The 20,121-nt window shown below is 39.7% G+C and overlaps 2 protein-coding genes across 2 annotated transcripts in view; both read left to right on the top strand.

The window, feature by feature from the left end:
• Positions 1–208: 208 nt before the first annotated feature.
• Positions 209–2,043, top strand: esm1 (endothelial cell-specific molecule 1). Its single transcript, XM_051413281.1, has 3 exons — positions 209–745; positions 1,189–1,332; positions 1,435–2,043. Exons 1-3 carry the CDS (start codon positions 439–441, stop codon positions 1,527–1,529), a joined length of 546 nt encoding a protein of 181 aa, XP_051269241.1. The 5' UTR covers positions 209–438; the 3' UTR covers positions 1,530–2,043.
• Positions 2,044–10,803: 8,760 nt separating this feature from the next.
• The window catches only part of arhgap24 (Rho GTPase activating protein 24), a 68,790-nt gene continuing 59,472 nt past the window's right edge, over positions 10,804–20,121 (top strand). The window contains exon 1 of the mRNA XM_051412113.1: positions 10,804–11,264. The gene's annotated coding sequence lies outside the window, so the exon portion shown is untranslated. The remainder of the gene's footprint in view (positions 11,265–20,121) is intronic.

Raw genomic sequence — 20,121 nt, 5'->3', positions numbered from 1 at the left:
CCGAGCCAGTCACGTCAAACCTGATGCAATCGGAGGTTTGGGGGTTCCGTCACTCACCAAACACAATAACAAACCAAAGATAACTTATGACATCAGGTCACACGGATTTCAATTCCTGGATGGCGGTCCAGAGTAAATCCCACTTCCAAGCCGGATTTCTAAAAAGGGGGCTGACTGACAAAAAAAAGGACGACAACACCGGAATGAGGAAATTGACGAGGGCAAGTCATGTGCAAAACAAAGTGGTTCACCGCAGATAACCATACAACCTGATGAACCACAGGTCACTCCACTCAAGTCTTCCAGAGGTGGTCCTCTTCTCTTTCTCTCCCCGAGACCGCTCATCCTAAAAAAAAAAAAAAAAAGAAAAAAAGAAAAAGAAGAGAGAGCCAGAGATACAGCAGCCCTTTCCACAAGCCTCTCCGACCGCATCCAGTGATGTCTTTTCTCCTCATCACAGTGCTGTCTTCCCTCATAGTGCGAGATGCTGAGGCGTGGAGCGCCAATGTCAAGTACGCGGTGAACTGCCCCGACAGATGCAACGCGGAGCGGTGCGGTGGGACGCAGCTGTGCACACGGACGGTCCTGGATGACTGCGGCTGTTGCCAGGTCTGCGCAGCCGGCAGAGGGGAGCACTGTTACCGCACAGTGTCGGGGATGCACGGGGTAAAGTGCGGACCGGGATTATTCTGCGAGTTCTACAAGGATGAAGACGATTATGGGGACGAATATGGCATCTGCAAAGGTGTGTTGGCATTCAATATTTTAATGTGCCTGGTGTGTGCTGTTTCTGCCTGTATGCTGCATTTTGAATGTGTGATCCCCTGCTGCACCAAATGCAGTGTCCCATTATGTTATAACTAGTCTTTTAGGCTCTATTTATTGAATTATAGCAGTGAATAAGCATTGCCATATAACCAGTTGTTATATGTACATACGCAGACCTGTGCATCTTGCTTCAAATATGAATTAACTTAATGATGAGCCCATTAGAGGCTTGTTCTTTAAACATTCCTGCAACTATCAACTTGCAGTTTTTTCCTTTGGCCCATTTCTCTTTATCACTGATTATCATTATGTTGACTGTGAATAAGAGCCAGATCCTGTCAGGTACACTAACCCATTTTCCCTTGCTTGTTCTGTGAGACAAAGCAGACTACTCTAAAATAATGTTTTCTCTCTTTACAGATTGTCTGTATGGAACCTACGGGGTTGAGTGCCGCAAGACATGCAACTGCAAAGGTGGCATATGTGACAGGGAGACAGGCGCTTGTCTCAACCTCAAATTCTTTGCCAAAATCGCCAGCAAGCTCAAGACTGAGCCACAAGCAGGTAAAACATAGTGAGACTTGTAGCAGTCAAATGTCCTACCAAATTAAGTTAAAAAATTCAATGAACTGACTGAATAACAAATTCTTTCACTTGTATTTTCAGGGGGAGAGGTGGGCTCAGGAGAGGTCAGCACTGCCCAGAGCACAGATCAACACACAGACAGATCCACTGCTCCAAAGCGGCTCAACCCTCGCTGACAAGTGCTGACAAGACTGAATCTATTCAGTGTAAATGTAGCATTAACTTATAAATGAACTGAAAGATATATTTTGTTATGTTTAACGATGAAAAACTTTTTTACAGCATTTGGAAGTTTTATTTGGTTCTTGTTTCACACCATCATCTTTTCTAATGAAACATTCAGACTATGGTATTCTCTTCATATTCTCTATCTCTCTTTATCTGTTTCTGAGTAGATTCATTAAACGATCCTGTAGTCTTTAGTTTCAGCGTAGACCCTGATTCTCTCACTTAGTGTGCCTTCATACATTACTGTTGAGAAAATGAGAGTTAATGTCACAAGTAATTGCCTTGTATTTGTTTTCAAACTGGATACAGCAATATTTTTCATGATTAACTGTAGTCCACTAAATATTTTGAAGTTTTCCATAATAATATTTTATGTGTACTGAGCAGACATGGGAAATATCATGTATATGACACCAGCCAATGTAAAGAATGCTCTTACAATTAAACCAAAGTTATAACTGACTGTTGTCATTTGCTTTTTATTGCATAATTTATCTCTTGACGTAATTAGCGATGCATCATTTGCCACAGTAGTTGCATTATCTTAGAACCCAGAGGAAAGGCTGGTGAGTGGTTTTATTCTGCATTAATAATAATTACAAACTGCTCTACGCAATTACAGGCAAAAGTTAGTCGTATCTAAATATGTGAGTATGCAGTGGTTCTCAACCTGGGGCCCTTGAGGGGGTTCCCCAGAAAAAAAAGTTAATATATTTATTTCACTTTTTTTAATTGACAGATAAGAGAATGTATAATAATGACTATTCACACTCAATCTTATCTGATGGGGCAGTGAGCAAATCTTATCAAATAGGCCTATGGCCTGATGTGTATCAGTTTTAGGGGTCCTTGACATGGTTATGGTTGAGGTTGAGAACTGCTGCAGTAGATAATATCTATAAATACCCTTCAGTTGATTATACTGTGACTTTTACATATCTGTGTAGCTTAACAAATAAATGTGCTGTAATCAAAGACACATTACAAACAAAGGGGGAAGACACATAGTGATCAAATGACCAAAGGAAAATTGAGATCTTGCATTGATCTGAGGTTGTGTCCTTGCTGGAGTTTCTTCAAGGAGATAATCTTTCATCTTATAAAATTCTTTTTCTCATGCTGAGTGTTTTTAGCACTATATACTTTGCTCCATAGTGGCCATTACTGTAAAGGCTTAGTTGTATGAATGCTGTAGAGACTGACGATAGATTCATTCTCTACAGAAGAACTCCAGATCTCTGTTACAGTGGCATGCTACATAAAATAATTCACAATTTTACCAGTCAATACATAAAACATGATTTCATATTGCAGGCAAGTAAATTGAGGAAGTCTGAAAGCTTGGGGCAGTGGTTAAACAAATGAGATTCCGTCTTTTAATATCTTGTAATATCTACGTTGGAATAAATCTTAAACATGTGGGGTGGGGTGATTGATGTGTTTTTTCTTACCCATAAATAAAAAAAGTCAAATAAAATGCTCGCTGTCTTTGAGTTGTAAACTTTAGAACTTGCATGTGCACTTTATACACTATTGCTAGAAGAATATGACATGCCTGTCTCTAAAATAGGGTTACCCAGATACTGGTAAATTAAATTCTGAATAGAAGCTCTGTGGAGAAAAGAGGAAGATACGTTGATATTCTCAGGATGTCATTATAGGGATTTATTTCTAGGGGGTGGGAATAGCCCTTCCGAACAGTGTAAAAATGCTAAGAAGTCTGGGGAGAAGTATGTCTTTTGAGTAAAAGGAATTCTCGTTTCCCATGATGATATAACATGATGTATCCAAACGGAGGGGCAGAAAGTGCTGAGAATTTTTCAGGCATCCTTCACTCTTAAGTCGAGGAACGCCCTACTTTCTTAACTTCCACAAATGGCAAAATATTCTTTGTTCCCATGAAGAAAAACATTTCTTGGTCATGGAAAAATACTCATTGCATGAGACGAACTGAAGAGCAAAGACGATGTTTACTGGCTTTACAAAGGATTTGTCATTGATAGGAGAGTTTCTATACTTATGCAGCTACATGGAGAGACTTCTCAATGTAGTTTTGCCAATAAAGCTGCACTAAAACATCCATTGATATGGGAGTCGCATTATTCACGATGGGAGAAAAAAAGTCAGGAATGGAAATGGTTTAATTTTGAGATACTGTATGATCTTTCGTGAAAAATACACATGTATATTTTCCTTCCTGGTGGAAAGCATTCATAAAAGTCTTTTAAGTCCTTTAGTAGAACTGAAATTAATAACATTGAGGAAATATCTTCATATTGTGAGTGGCATGCCAATTTTCAATGCTCCTTTACTCCAAGAAAGAATAAAAAGTTCTTGAGTCTTCATAAAGAATACAGCCTTCCCAGAATATTTGATAAAGCTTTACATTTTTTCAAAGTCTCAAATCCTTTGATTATTTTCCACAGACTGTCTTTGAAATGCAAAACAGGTAGGTTTTATTTGAATTTAAATGTGTCAACTAGTAAATTATGTTGTATTACAATGAATATATTAATCAAGCATGCGTTTAGCATTGAGTTCTGATAAATCCTACTACATTTTGTGAATGGAAGTTGTAAGTAAAAATTTAACTGTACTCAAATACATATTGGTTAATGATGATTGCAATAAATAAGCCATGTGGCTGATTCAATTAGTGTTTATTTTATTATTATTATTTTACAGTCTTTTTTCTTTTTTAGAATGAAACTGCAGGTAATTCATGATCAAACATGTGAACAAGTGACCCCTTCACCACAGGAAAATGCTTTTTCTTTCAAGTCCTGTTTTAATATGTGACCACGGACCATTAAAGTGCAAAACATCCAATGGAGATCAAAATTATAACAAACATTTTGGCAACAACTGCAAAATAATCCTGTCCCAGCTAAAAATATCTCTTATTAGCCTCACCTCTGACTCTTACTGGTACAAAAAAAATGTTTTCCAGTATTCAGCTTGTTTATTTCCTGTGCTTCCTGACACCTGTGAAAATGGCCCTTCTTCCTGTTGTTGTTGTGTCTGCCCAGGACAGGAATTTAAAAGCAAGCATTTTTTTCAAAAAGCTTGGCATTAATACGTGACACACAACTGCCCTTGTTCGGAGTTAGAAGAGGACACTTCCTGTCAGCTTTGTTCAATTATTATTTAAATGAAAGCCCATCACATAAAAAACCATCATCAAACTATATGAAATAGGGTAAACTGTAATGTGCTAACAAATATGAGTGTAGTTTGTAATATTCTATAACTGTGATCAGCCTGATATCTTTAAAACATCTCTTCTATAAAAAAAAACGTGGGAATTCGAGAATAAAAGATAAAATGTTAATATTTTTTGTGCTTAAAAACTACAAAATCTTTCAGCTGCAGCATCAAACTTTGAATTATTGCAGGTAATTTTTCTTCTTCTCATTTTGTTGTTTAATTCCAATAATTATGAATTATAACTATCAATGTACAGTCAAATTAATTTCATGTTCTTCACAGTTTTGTGTGATCACATAATCGCCATAAAGGATAAAGGTCCCAGAAAAAGACACAAATTCCCTGCTGGGATGTATCTCCTCAATCCAAGGACAAGGTGACACACACGCACGCACACACACACACAGTGATACAGACAGGTATGGGAGCCGTGTGTGTGAGGAGTGTTCATAAGTGCTTGGGCTCGAATGTTCCTCTCATTCCCCTGAGAACCAACAGGCCGAGGCCTCGCAACCAAACAAAGGACCCTGGAAAATAACAGGAAAGAGTTGGTGAGAAATACCCTTTATCTGACTCCCTGAACACGTCACTGCCGCCTCCACAGAAACAAAGGTGCGTGAACGGAGTAGTAAATAACACTGATTTACTGCAAATAGATGTTCTGGTATTTACAGTTTGGCCCTGCCTCAACAGGTTGTTTATTGTAGCTGCAGAATGACAAGGCTTATTGGAGACAACACATAAACACTGTGAACAAGGAAATTAAGTGATGAGATTGATTACACTGATAGCAGATATCAAAACTGAGGCTTATGAAGAGTAACAAGAAGCACTTAAACTCACCACAGGCTGTCATGTCACTTGATTCAAAATGGGTCCCAGTCTGATTAAATAATTCTTTGGTTCCTTAAATCCAGGATTACCCCTCCTTTCTCAGAAACATCTTGCAGTTAACTGGCACAACAAGCGTCTGGAGCCTTGACCTCAGCGACCTGACAGATTTCTGACCCCTGGACTGACTTTTTACTGTCAGTGTGACGTGAGGAGGAACATGTCCCAACAGGTTTATTATCACACCTCCTGGAGGGTTAATGTTACTTATAGTAGCAAGCCAAAAACTAGATCCAAATTTTAGTTTAGGTAGTGTCATGTTATTGTGCTACTTTAAAGACTTTTAGTATTAATAATCTGTTTGGGAGAATAATGTGTGTCTCTGCAAAAGGTTTTCCTGCTGGACACAAGATGTGTCCTACTTCACTTTAAAGTTCATTCTCAGTGTTTGTGCTTTGGTGACTTCAGGTTTATACATCACATAAGTATACTGTGAGTTGGATACTGGATCAGGACTCTTTTTACCAGCCCTCATACCAGAATCTTTTGTCCATACACAATGAATATAAGGTAGTTGTTCATGTCAGAAAACACATGATTTAATACAAAAGGAGTTGACAGTGCTGTTCACAATGCAATGAGGGGATAAAATTGTCACACCCATCTGCGTGATTCAGTTTAAATTAGAGTAGGGCTTTGTTGTGTGTGTTCAGTATATCACGACCAAACGCTGCAGTGCTGGATGACTAAGACATTATTTATTAATAATTAATCATTATTTATTAAAGAAGGTGTGAAGCAGAGACAGTGATTGTTTGGTAGATATGGAACTTCAGAGGGAAGGTAGAGCATTTTAGATGTAGCTGCTGATGTGACTGATTACTGATTAGGATGTAAAGAAAAAACCAATATACATTAACTACAGTTCTTTAATTTTACTCTATGATACAATTTGTATATCTGGGTTATCTAGTATCAGTGGTAATACAGCGATTTAGTCCAGAAAAGTGCCCTTTTTTGTGACACATGGACCTCTGGTGGCTCCTTCAAGGTACTGTCTCATACAGTTATTTTGTATTTATTTGCCATTCAGTTTGTCCTGAAGCTCTGACAAATACTGCTATATGAGATTGTACTTTGATTGTCTTAATTATGTCTGTCTATTTGTAATTAGTCTGATAGAAATATTACAGCATTGACTCAACGGTAATTACAAGCTAACAGTGTCATACATCATAATACAAATAGTTTATTTGAATAAAACATTCAAGTTATGAGTATTAATATATGTGCAGAAGTTTAAAGATGAAGACAAACAGGTATAAACATGCTTGTTTAAGTTCTTTATCCAGAAGTTTTAGAAATCACCACCAGAGAGCAATATTGCATCAAGAAAGGGAAAAATCTTCGGTTTGGAGGAGAGCTTACACTCTTCACATGGTACGCTCTCTCCAAATTCTTTATCATTCCCTGGTGGGAAACTGGGCTGTTGCAGTAATAAAGAAGAGAAACTCAATAAGAGCAAAATAATGCAACTTAATCACTACAAGCCAATATTAAAATATTTACATGTAACTCATGTACTATTGTATTGGCATATGCAGAGGTGCACGTTTGTAGTCAAGGTTAACTGGATTTTTCAGTTGAATGCAGACAGCACGGAGGAAAAGTGCTCCAGGCCATACTGTCAGCAGTGCGGACACGTCTTTGCATGGGTCTGAGTGTTTGTGTTGACCTTTCAAAACAACAGTCAGCATGTAAAGAGGAGAAGATGTGACCATATTTCTATGTCTCAGCTGAGGTCAGGAGACAAAATAAAACAAGCCGTGACAAGCAGGTATAAAACAAAGTAGGGGGTGATCTTAATAAACAACAACATAATGTACTCCCTCACACAGACTTTTAATTGCTTATTAATAGTCTTACTCATGGATGTCAATGACCTCGATCTTCTCACCTACCTTTACAATTGTCTTATGGTTTAATAATGTTTTTTTTCTTTCATTATTATCAAATTATGCTTTTGTATATTAAACTGTCGACCAAAGGGAGCTGACAGGAAAGGAGGGAAGAGAGAGATGGGGTGACGTGCAGCACTCAGACTCAAAAGAGTTTAACTGTTGACGCCTTAAACCCCTAGGTCACCTTTTGGTGATTAAACCTGCAATAACATATTTTGGCCAGTTGGTGGCATCAGAAAAAACTTTACACATAACACTGACATTATCATCTAATCTAAGTTGATAAGGCAAAACAGTCGCTTATTTACACATCCAGCAGTTATGGATACACATTATCATTCATTTGGAGTTGTGTTTGTGACAACCTGATGATTGTAGGTCTGTTTTGTTCTCCATTGACTCCTCAGCTGGCTCTTCAGCCGGTAAATGCTCTGTTCACCAGCTAGTTGCTAGGGACATAAGTGAGTATCATATATTAAAGGTTCACCTCTAGATGGCACTAAATCATACACACTGGGCTTTTAATACAACAACATTACAAGCCCTAAAATCCTATAATTAAAGTGAATCAGCTCTAGTGTCATCTCGGCCCACTGGGAAAGGCTTCTTGTCTGTCTGCCACAGGCCTCCAAAGATTTTCATTATTATCTTTCCAGAAGTCACCAACCGTCCAAAACCTCTGACTGCAAGGCCATGAGAACAGCAAACCCATTGAGAACACTGTTATTCCCAAAGGCTTCCGCTGTGAAGATTCATCCATTCTAATCTTATGAGTTATCTCCTATCAGATAAGGCCCCCCAGAGTATCTCCTGGGAGTAGGATGCAGCTCCAGTTTGTTTACAGATGGTCACTTCTTACGTCACAAGGTCACAGTGTTTCATGTTCAGCATTCCACGTCCTGCAAATACAATAAAACATGCTGAAGGATGCCTGAGGACAGATGGCTCAGAGCCTATTGTTTAGTCTCATCTTTTCATGTAATCTTTGTTTCATTTTATGAAACTTTCACCTAGAAATCCAAAGTTAGCATGCAAAATTAAACATTTTTGAGTGTGTTGTAGCTACAAATTACCAGCCACATTGCAAATAACGAGTGTGTTAAGTTACACTGGTGAAAGTTTTATAATGATGGCTGCAGAACACATGCTCTATGGCTGCCAACCTCAGGTCAGGAGCCCCAGAAGGGTCCCCAGATAAATGTGACAGGTCACAGGTTTTTCTAACTTTGTACTAAATTGTGCTTCTTTTTTTAAAATGAAACACTGGATACTTCAGACCAAGATATTGGAGGGAAAATTTTGTCTTTGGTTGAACTGCTTACAATTTACATATGATTGTGTGATCAACTGTGATGAGGTATTTGAAGTCGTGGTTTATTTTCTGATGGGTCAGAAGCCAAAAAGGTTGCTTGAAAAGATTGTAGTGTAAGAAAAAAGTTGCAAATTTGCAATAATGCATCTTGTAAGATCCTGATTACTTAACTCAGGTGGTCCCAAAACCAGTTCAACAAATATAATCTGATCATGCTCTCTGCATTTAGAAAAATGTTTGAGCTTTGGACAGATTCATGTACTGCTGCTGCCCCTTTGATCAATCATTTGACAGATGCTAATAGAAGGTCCAAATGTGGCAGTGACCTCACTCCTGCCTCACTGCTTAGAGTCTGCCCATATATCAAACAGATCAATAGGTAATGTGTTCAGCCTGACCCTACACTTCACCCTCTAACACCTCAATAACCCAAATAGGATCATGCTTGTTGACATCACCTCCTCCACATTCAGCACCATGGCAGTGAAACCTATCTTTCTCCTTACTCGACCCGCTCTTCTATCACAATATACACACACACTACCCCAGTCAGATGTGCCCTATTCACATATACTATATTGTATGTGTGTAAATAAACTAATACTCGTCCTGATGATTCGATTATGAGGAAGTAATTGTTGTTGACACATCAGCCAACTCCCACATAGATTGGAATTTCCCTCCCCTATTAGCAATGAGGACATTACCAAGGGATGTGGCTGACACGTGCCAGGGATAGCTACATTAAGATTGGCAAGAATAAATATGTAGCCTGCATGTTGGTAATGTCAGTATATTATAGACAGGGGTTCTTTTGGTAGTGAATATTCAGATTATAAAACACCAGGAAAAGTAAACCTCCTTCCTCCAACCATTTTTTGTATACAGTTCTTTGGGAACACCATTCATATTTCCAAACAGTTAACATTTTTGCATATAATTACATATAATTGCTTAATTTTCATTTTTAGAGCTATAGACCATTATGCTTTGGAATCTGCAAGAGAGTGACATCGTTCCATTTAGTTTTGCCTGTTGTTTCGTCATAAATCTTAAATAAATAGTCTATGTCAGGTGATTAAGCAGGTAGTGAAGAGTCTATAAGGAGCTCAATAATTGCATGATTGAGCTCAAGAATGTACTGATCATGTCAGAATCCCTCAGTTTGTAAAAGGCTAGCAGACACAGTAATTTACTGAAACCATGAATACCGCACACCCGTATAAAGGCTCTACCTATGATATTATCTGCATTTATCATAGACATTGAAGATTTCTATTTTTGTATATTACAAACAAAATGAAAAATGCTCTTCTTTACTCAGGCAGACAAGTTCTCCTGAAGGAAACATTGTAGGTCTATGGATTAAGAAGGCATTTTAGACCCCTCCCATGTAAACAAGATGCACTTTCCACTGGTGTGTATACAGCTGGGTTTGCACCAAAGTGAGGATAGTGTCACTGAATAAATGTTTGTTGAGCTGCATACACGTAGTCATTTGTATATGTCATCTTGAAGACACCTTAAAACTGGGGCAGCTTTCTTTGTTTGTATACTGAATTGCTCACAGACGATACGTGGGAAATTTGAGATTTATATTCCACATTATGAACCATGGAAGAGTTTGGCTTTAAAAGCTGCCAGTTGCTTGTGTAGAAGCTGAAATACATGAGAAAGTCAGCTGCACTGCTGGAGCACTGCTCAGTCAGAGCTCTCATCTTAAGACTTCCTAAAACATGCTCTCTCTCTCTCTCTCTCTCTCTCTCTCTCTCTCTCTCTCTCTCTCTCTCTCTCTCTCTCTCACACACACACACACACACACACACACACACACACACACACACACCTTCCCTCCCTCTCTCCTCCCTCCTTCCTCCTCCTCCTCTTCTCTGTAACCAACATACACACAGTTTTCTCAGACAGAGTGTGAGCGTCTCACCAGCCGGAATGACTGAAGGAGTTAGGACTGCATAGGCTGCAGTGTAGGGAGAGAGAGTGTGTGTGTGTGATTGTGTGAGTGCATGTGGGTGTGCATGTGTCTGGGCGGACTCCTGCTGTAATGGTGCCCCATGTGTGACTGTGCTGACCGCGACAGCCATCCTGTCCACAGCGGAGACTTTCTCAGCATGCAGATGGTGTGAGCAGTCAGGGGAAAAGTTTGTAACAGCTTGTGTGAGCCTCAGCTAACTCAATCCACTCTGTACAAACTGAGTTAGTTCTGGAGGGAAGCAGCAGCAGCTGAGGTGGACTCCAGCTTCAGCTCGTCTTAGCCCAGGATTTCTGTTGTTGATTGATTACCTGTCACTCTGTTGGATAGTTGTGCATCACCACACGTCAGAGCTGAGGGATCAACAAGGCTGTTTATTTGGAAGGTGAGTCTGCTGCTTGAGGTTGTACACTTTTATGTTTATGTATGTTTTTGCCTCTGAGGTATGTTGGTGATTCTGTGGTATTGTTCTTGAGCCACATTCATACATCTCTGTGCACTTATAGGATTTAGGTAATAGGAATGTGAAGATGCTGCAGGAAAATGGTCTGACTAACCAATCTGAGTGACACTTTTTCTATTTTTTATTTTAAGCCTGGAGCTGAACTTTATGTAAGATTGCAGTAGTAACACCACATTCTCTAGCCTGGCAGTATATGGAAGTAGCTGTGACATTTAGTGGTATTGCAGAGTTCCTGGATCTGTTTGATATTTTGCACGTGTTTCATTTCCTTGCAAGACATATGGTCCCAGCCAACAAGTAGGGAAGGTCATGTTTCGATTTACTGTAAAATGCTAAAATACATACTATGCTGTTGGTGACTGAACTTTTTTTTGGATAAATAAAAACGTCCTGCATCATTTTCAAATGGACTTGGTCACTGGGGTTAATGTTTCATTAATGTGATATATTCCGCTGTGTCAACCAAGTGACATACTGAGTCATATAACTATCGATATATTGATTGAAGAAGAGATGTGCAATAAGTGCAAAAATGTAGTTATATATGTGTCACACCTGGGCAGGTCTGCTGGGAAAAGATTACTAAAAGTCTCTATTTAAAGCATATTAACTACATTCTGGCTGAAATAGCAATTTACTGTAAGTAACCACAGCAATGACTTTTGGACAGCTGGAAAGCATCAATTTTCTGTACTTTTCATGTAGGTTTTAGTCATGTAGCCTAATTGAAATACAGTGCACCTACTGTGCTGTCGCTGTTTTTGGACCAGCATTTTACAAAGTCTTGCTAATTCTGGTGCAGGACATACAGATGGCGAGATCGTTGCATATGCCATCCAAAACCCTAACCCCCTGTCTGGTTGTCAGCTGGCCAAACAGAAAACAAAATCATGTCTGGATTAATGTGCTAGTTGTGCCACATGTGTGACGATGTTGCTGTATGCATACTAACAATGGAAAAAGGAGCCAGAAAAGGAGAATGAGAAAAGATTTCAAACAATAAAATTGAAAGGATGAGAAACACAAGACGATGAATGTTGATAAAATGGCAGGGAGGACAAAAAAGACATCTCTGCAACTTGTTCCCCACACCTGGTGTGTTAATGGGAAAGGAAGGTGAAAGAAAACAAGGCACAAGCTGAGGTAGAAGGACGGTAGATATGATGACCCCCGTGTGCCAGGAATGTCTGCAGTGCACAAGCTGTGCTGATGGAAAGCCCAGGGATCAGGTTCCCCGTGTCAGCTGCCGCACTCGACTGTTCCCGGGTCTAACTCTGTGATATCTGTTTATTGAGAGAGAGGAAGGGGTCGAGAAGAGGAGGACCGAATCTGCAGCAAAACTGGGGATTCAATCATAATGGAAAATTCATAGGTAAAAGGAACAGTTCAACATTTTGGAAAATACTCTTATTCACCTTCTGGCAGATGAGAAGATTGATACCGCTCTCATTTCTGCCTATTACGGTAAATAGCCAGCAGCTGTTAGCTTAGCTTAGTACAAAGACTAGAAACAGGGGGAAACAGCTAGCCTGCCTCTGTTGGAGGGTAACAAACTTTGCCTACCAGCACCTCTAAAACTCACTAATTAACAAATTATATCTAATTTGTAATAAAGCGTAAAAAACAACAATTCACCATTTTTATGTCGGCGCTACGCACAGTAAGTTCCCGAGATCTCTAGTGGTTGCCTGGCAACTGCTCAAAGGTTTTTACACTTTGGTTTTTGTATAAATTAAACAGGATATTAGTGAGCTTAGAGGTTATGACAGGTGGATTTTGTTACTATTGGACAGAGTCAGGCTAGCTATTTCCATCTGTTTCCACTCTTTATGCTAAGCTAAGCTAACCCGTCTCACAGTAGCTTCAAATTTCCCATACAGACATAAAAGTGGTAGCAATCTGAGCTCACATGGTAGAGCGCATGCCCCATGCACAAAGGCTGAGTCCTTACCACAGCGAACCCGAGTTCGATTCCAGCCTACGGCCCTTTGCTGCATGTCATCCCCCCTCTCTCTCTCCCCCAGCTTTCTTGACTTTCTTAAGCTGCTCCTATCTAATAAAGGCAGCAAAAGCCAAAAAAATATCTTATAAGAAAGTGGTAACAATCCTGTCACTCTTCTTAAAATGTCAAACTACTCCTTTAACATTGGTTAAATTAACTCGACACAGGCTAGTTCACCCAGAGAATCTATAGTAAGGTGACATTTATGAAGGTTATGATGCAGAGTCAGCCCTCCCCAAACTGCTAGAGCGAACAAAACCTCTGGGGAGAATGACTATGATCACAGGTGATTTTCAGGCCTCAAACTTTGTGCGCGTAGCATCTTGTATCCTATTTTATCTGGAAAATATCCTCTCGCGCTCACTTTACCGCATTACAAAGGACAGCCACATCAACAGTATCATTTATTCAGTTCTAACAGTGTGTCAAATAGAATGAGTCAGCGGCCAGTTTGAAGTCTTCATCCTCGTTCCTCCACAGGGCTGCCGCTCAGTTCCCAGACATACTGTGACACATGGTGTGGAGGAAAATGGAGAGGGAGGGGCGGCGATGTTCGTGAGTGGGTAACGAGTGCATCATACCAAAAGCGTTGCATTGTAGATGAAGGGGGCCACATATGGCATCTAAATGGGTGTGTAGACAAAATAGACACTGACTCATCACATTGATTCATACAAGAAAGCAAGGGAGTTCGGCAGCAGGAGCTAAAAAGAACATTTAAATCTCCAAGAAGCCATTTTTCTGCGTTTGTGATGCATTATATCAACTACCCTCACCTCCCTTCACCTCTCCCTGCTTCCATCCATCCACCTATCTCTCTGTGACTCACAGTGGGTTATGTAGGTGGTGATCATGGGCTATAGACCTATACCCTAAAATGAATAGTTTCCCTTCAGCGTTAAATCACGATAGACCTGACTCGCAATGGATCACGTTTTTTTTTTTTTTGTGTGTGTGTGTGAGTACTTCCATCTGTGACCGCGCCGAAGCCCTTCCTCTTTCACATCCTCTCCAACGATTAGCACAGCAAGAATCATGCCCTCCTCTCACCTCTGTGACTTTTCAGCAGCAGTCTGAAACAGACACAGACTGCTCTCGAGGTAGCAGCTTTGGTAGCGGAGGGTTATATTTGTCTTTAACACATGTGGGTCATGGAGGCCCTACTGTGCAGACTGGGGAAGGTTGCTTAGGGGTATTTAAAGGTCCGACAGCATTGACTGGCAATGTGAAGTTCATGTTTCCTCTGTTACATGTTTTATGGTGTTTTCTTTCCTTTTTTGCTGTTAGCAGAATACAACGGTGATTTGTGCAAACAAATGAGAATCAAAGGATTTTTACTACTGTAAGTGAACATGGAGAATGTCAAATCTATTGGCTTTGATCTGAAATAGCCATGGAGAGATGGTTGCTAATGAAACACAGACAGGGTTTATGTCATTGCCAGGTGGATTGAATCAGCTGTCAAACATGCTGACTTGCATATACGCAATGGTTTTTTTCACATCCTGTGTGTCCACCAATCAAATCTTACTGGCAACTTTGCGGTGGTGTGTGCAAGTGATAAATTTGAGTTTGTTGCTTTACAGTTCAGACAGACTTGAGACAAGACAGACTAGATAAAACTAAATGGCGTTACTGTTTTGACCCTCCATAGTAACTTTTCTGTTTAACGCACCATTGACCTTTGCATCATCCAAGGAAAGTTGGCACAGGCTTTACTGGCAAGCACTGGGGTCAATGTGGTGCACAGCAGCTGCTGAAAATGCAAAACTGGGGACTGAAGACAGACAGATGGTAATTGCACTGTCTGCCACATGTCAAAGGATATGAATAAAGAATTCATGGCTGCTATTCATCAGTGAATCATTAAGGCTTTGAGTGTGAGATTCCTTTAATGTGAACCCAAAATGCACATTACCATTATGGGTTTTCATCAACAACATGTTTTGAAAAAATATTATCTACTTTAAGTCCTCAGCAATTGACTGCTAAAACCATTAGCATTTTTCCGAGGCAGCAACAGGAGGCAACTAACAACACCAAGTAAACAGGTAAACATACATATAGCTACTGCAATAAACATCACAATATATACAGCGTGTACACAACGGAGATCAAATTACTGTTCCAAAGAAGTGGGTTCGAAAGCAGGTGCAGTGATCAGAAACAAACACATGTACTGAGTTATTAATAGAGGATAATGGAATAAGGGTGTGCAGTTTTAGTGACTTTTGCAACTGGTTCCTGTCACTGGGAGCAGCAAACTGAACATGATACTCTTCTATAAATAGAGTTTGGAGGGTGTTGTCTTTCTTTTCTTGCTTTTCCAAAACCAAAAACTCAATAGCAAAAATATATAGTAATGTACAGTTTATCTGCTGAATAAGCTGAAATCGTTAGCATGTTCAGTTAACTAGTTTGCCAGCCACAATAGGTACAATTTAAACTTGTTACCCGAGATAATGTTATGTCTATCGGACAAATTTGTTATCGGCATCCTAAAATCAAGCAGCCAAACAGTGCTGTGTTATGTTTGAATGTTAAAATAGCTAAACATTTTTCCTAATTAGCTGAGGCTCATGTCTTTTATATAGATCGTCAGCTCAACTTTCCTAGTATATGTAGTCATCAAGTGCACATTTATGACCTCTGTTAAGGTAAAAGTCAGAGAGACATTCAGAGCATTCAACCAACTCATCTGTTAATTAGCTATCAGCTAATCAGCCAACGATTAATTAATTAATCTTATCTTATCATTGTAAATGTGCCAATGCGAGAATGGAAAGGTGTAGCAAAAGTGAGGCTTAGCAAATGGTTTGAAAACTACGAAAATGTGTCACATGATGTCCTTGAAATGCACTTTAGCACATCTACCATTTTGGCCTGTGATGTTTCATAGCACCCACAGGATGGGAAAGGCAAGAGATCTAAGTTTGTTTGAGTCCAATTTTCTCTCGACAGAGTGCTCCCTTGCTGCTGTTGTGACCGGCCACTTCCTGTGGTCACAGTAGATTTCCTGCCACTGCCCCTAACCAACACCAACATTTTTGGCAGTTTGGGCAACAGTCTGTAAAGTCTCAATTTGGGGAATTTAATGCTCTTTTTGCAGCCCAAAATGTATGATTTAGGTTACTTCAGGTTGTATTTTTACCCCCCAAAAATCTTCCCAAGCACAACTTTAATTTCCCAAAGGATGAGCCAGACTGTAAAGTGAAGCCTCAATCTCCTTTCTTCCAAACCAGCTCAATTCAAACAAAGACGAGTCAAACAGAAGTTCAGGCTTTCTGTGTGCTGTTAGCCTCAGTACTTTCCCATATGGGGAACAAACACAGCACTGAAAATTAGCAACCTCCTGATGCTGTGAGACAGGACAAGAAGGTCTAAAATATCAAATTTTCAGAGATTTTACAATCTCTTCAAACTTGCTTTTGTATTTAGACTTCAAGATATCCTTATTTACTCTTTGTATGGGTGTAATGTTATTCATGATGTTGCCAACATATGGTGCTTCTGACAACATTTTCACATGAAGAAAATACTGAATTTTGATCCCATAGCACTTGACAAAACACAGAGCCCCTTTTTATCATGCATAGGTTCATCATCACAAGTATCAGTTTACATCGAATAGTTTTGCCTCAGGAAACAATTTTAAATGATTTATAGTACAATTCAGTGCCAGTTTGGCTGCTCTGAGAACAGCTTTCATCACTAAAGACACGTCCAGTAGCTGTATTTTATGATTTCACTGACAGACGCATATTTTTAAACCAACAACAAGGCGTCCCTGATCCTCAGATGGTCTGGCTCAGTATCCATTTTACTGATGGACACAGACAGACAGAGACCACTAATACCTCAGTGCCATAATGGAGACAAACACTAATGGTGGTCTGAAAGATTTGCACCCCTCATAGAAAAGTCAGTCCATCACTTGAGTTTGAATTTATTCTTTTTTATTCGACTGCCGCTGAGCCACATTTATGTTGCATCCTGCTAAGAAATTATAGTGCATGCCACAAAACCTTGGGGGGCTGATTCGTGACTATCTCTGTGTTGTCATTGCAAATGTACAGTGTGCGTTTGCCGTGTGTGTTTGTGTGTGTGTGTGTGTGTGTGTGTGTAGCTGTCTGTGCTGAGCTGTTGTTGTTTATAGTGAAGGTCAGGGTGTCTCTTCCCACTGACTTCTTAGTATGGTCAAAGTTCTCAGACGCACTGTGAGAAACTTCTGGGATATTCTTAAATACATAATGTCTTGAATGTCTTGAATGTTGACAGCTGAGACAGAAGCAAGTGTTACTAGCACTAACAGACGGATATGTAGAGTGTTAATTGCTGCTTACTGCCATGTTCGTTGTTCTACAGATCAGACTTCATGTCACCAGCAAATTTCATATCAATCTCTAACTATGTTTACTTTTTTTGTCTAATATGTTAAGAGTTTCATCCCCAAATTAGAAAACAATCCATGCTTAATTTGATATGTTCATTTCCCAACCTCATAAAAAAGTATTACATCTAGTTCCACTGCTTATTTTGTAGACTGGGGCTCAAAAGGACAGAGATGCTACTGCCACACACAAACATACAGTAGAGACACATGCACCTGCACACAAGGGTGTTTTACAGGGACACAGAACACACCTTTAGGAGACTGTGTTCAGTGTGCTGAATGAAGAAAACAGTCAGGTAGTGATATGTTCTTGCAGAGACTTCGAAGTTGCGTTCAAATGTGCTTACAACCACATCTGGCACCATCAGGGGGTTCACTATATGCTACATATAAAATCCAGGTTTGAAAAACAGGTCAACTTGCCTGTAGCCCTTGTTGGGTTTTTGCCTCACAGGTTTATTAACCTAAACAAATGTATTTTCTAGCTAGCTCATTAGCCTATTAAAGCACACAGTGTTATGATTTATTTTACAAATGTGCTAATGTTTATCCAAGTGTGTGTAAGATTGTCATAGTTGTGCTGGCTACGAAAGCAAAAGCAAAAGGGCAGAGGAATGAGTCGTTGAGGAAGTGATCAGTTCCCTATCAGATTTATTTTCTGAGTCAACAAAACAGCTTTTAAAGTGGTGGGTGAGAATCCAAAGAAGAACCAGGGCACACTGCTAGTCATAATGTTATGTAGCCCCATACACAACAAACAGTGATGCACTGTGTGTTCTGACACCTTTCTATCAGAACCAGCATTAACTTTTTCAGCAGTTTGAGCTACAGTAGCTTGTCTGTTGGCCAGCCTTCTCTTCCTAAGTACATCAGTGAGCCTTGGCCACCCATGTCCCTGTCTCTGGTTCACCACTTTTCCTTCCTTGGACCACTTTTGATAAGTACTGACCACTGCAGACCGGGAACACCCCACAAGAGCTGCAGTTTTGGAGATGCTCTGACCCAGTCGTCTAGCCATCACAATTTGGCCCTTGTCAAAGTCGCTCAAATCCTCACGCTTCCCATATTTCCTGATTCTAACACATAACTTTGAGGCTGATCGTGTGGCTCTTTGAGCTAGTAATTGACAATATTAACATGCATAGCAAGAAATGTCATCATCTTAGTTGTGTTCATCTGCTAACATTTACTACCAAGGCTGATGGGAAAGGATCACCATAAGTTTTTACAATTCATCTTGGGAGAAACATGATAGTCTGTACTAAATTTCACGAAATAGTAGTTTTGTTTAAGACATTTCTGTCTGAACCAAAGTGATGGACAGACCAACCAACAGAGCAACATTTCCAAGCCCGGAACAACAAAATCAACTCATCAATTAATACATAAAAATGTACTGTTTGTTTTCTTCCAGTGTCCATTGTGAAAGCAGTTGCTTATTTAATCTTCATATTGCACATAGATAGGATTCATGACTTCATGGCTGTTGTTAACACATCATGTCCCCATGATTCTGTTGGATATGTCTGATAGAACCCACAAACTGGCTTTTAGTGGCAACATAAAAATTAAAATGAGTAACCTTATAAAGGTCACAATTCATCATGCTGTTTCTGCGCAGGCTAAAGAACCACTAACTTTTGCACTAAGCTTACTCCATTTGGCTATTAATTTATAGTTTTATACGTCATTATTCCTTCTATCCCTGTTTGGCAATTTATTACCTCTGGACTAGACCACAGTGTAATGTAAATTTTAAATAGTGTTTCTCCTTTCAGCTCGAAGTTGCTCACATTAAGAAACCCCTGAGTTATTTACCATTTCAATTCGTAGCAGCACAGGCCAGTCCCAGCAGTGCTGTTAACTAGGCCCTGTGCAAGAGGCATGAAATTGTAAAGGGGCTGTGGCAGCAGACTGGTAACACAGCAGGTGACTCCATCAACAGATGGGTGTATCAACCCTAGACTGTGATTTATACTGTGTGTGTGTGTGTGTGTGTGTGTGTGTGTGTCTGTGTGTGTGTGTACTTACAGATTCTTTAAGCTAAGAGAATGAAGTGTGTATAGGAATATAAGTTATTCCCTCCAATATTAGTGTTAAATGATCCCACACAATGAGGAATTTTCCCTTGAATGAACTTAGTTCAGATGATAGCTTTCACCGCTGTCCAAGAAAGAGCACTACCCACTTTTTTCCCCACATAAATCCAGCATGAAAGTGGAGCAAAGCTGAAGAAGAGATAATGAGTAGGTTACGGTAACCACAATGCAAAACAAGTGTAAAACGACTATTTTCTTCGAGGAATCCAGAGTAGTGAGCATGTTTGTGCATGCACATGCATACAGGACACACATACTTGGACTGAGTGGTTTTGAAATCACCAC

Source organism: Dicentrarchus labrax, unplaced genomic scaffold (assembly GCF_905237075.1).
Source record: "Dicentrarchus labrax unplaced genomic scaffold, dlabrax2021, whole genome shotgun sequence".
Taxonomy (NCBI): Eukaryota; Metazoa; Chordata; class Actinopteri; family Moronidae; genus Dicentrarchus; species Dicentrarchus labrax.
Note: the sequence above shows the minus strand (reverse complement) of the source record. Positions and strands in the feature narration are given on the sequence as shown.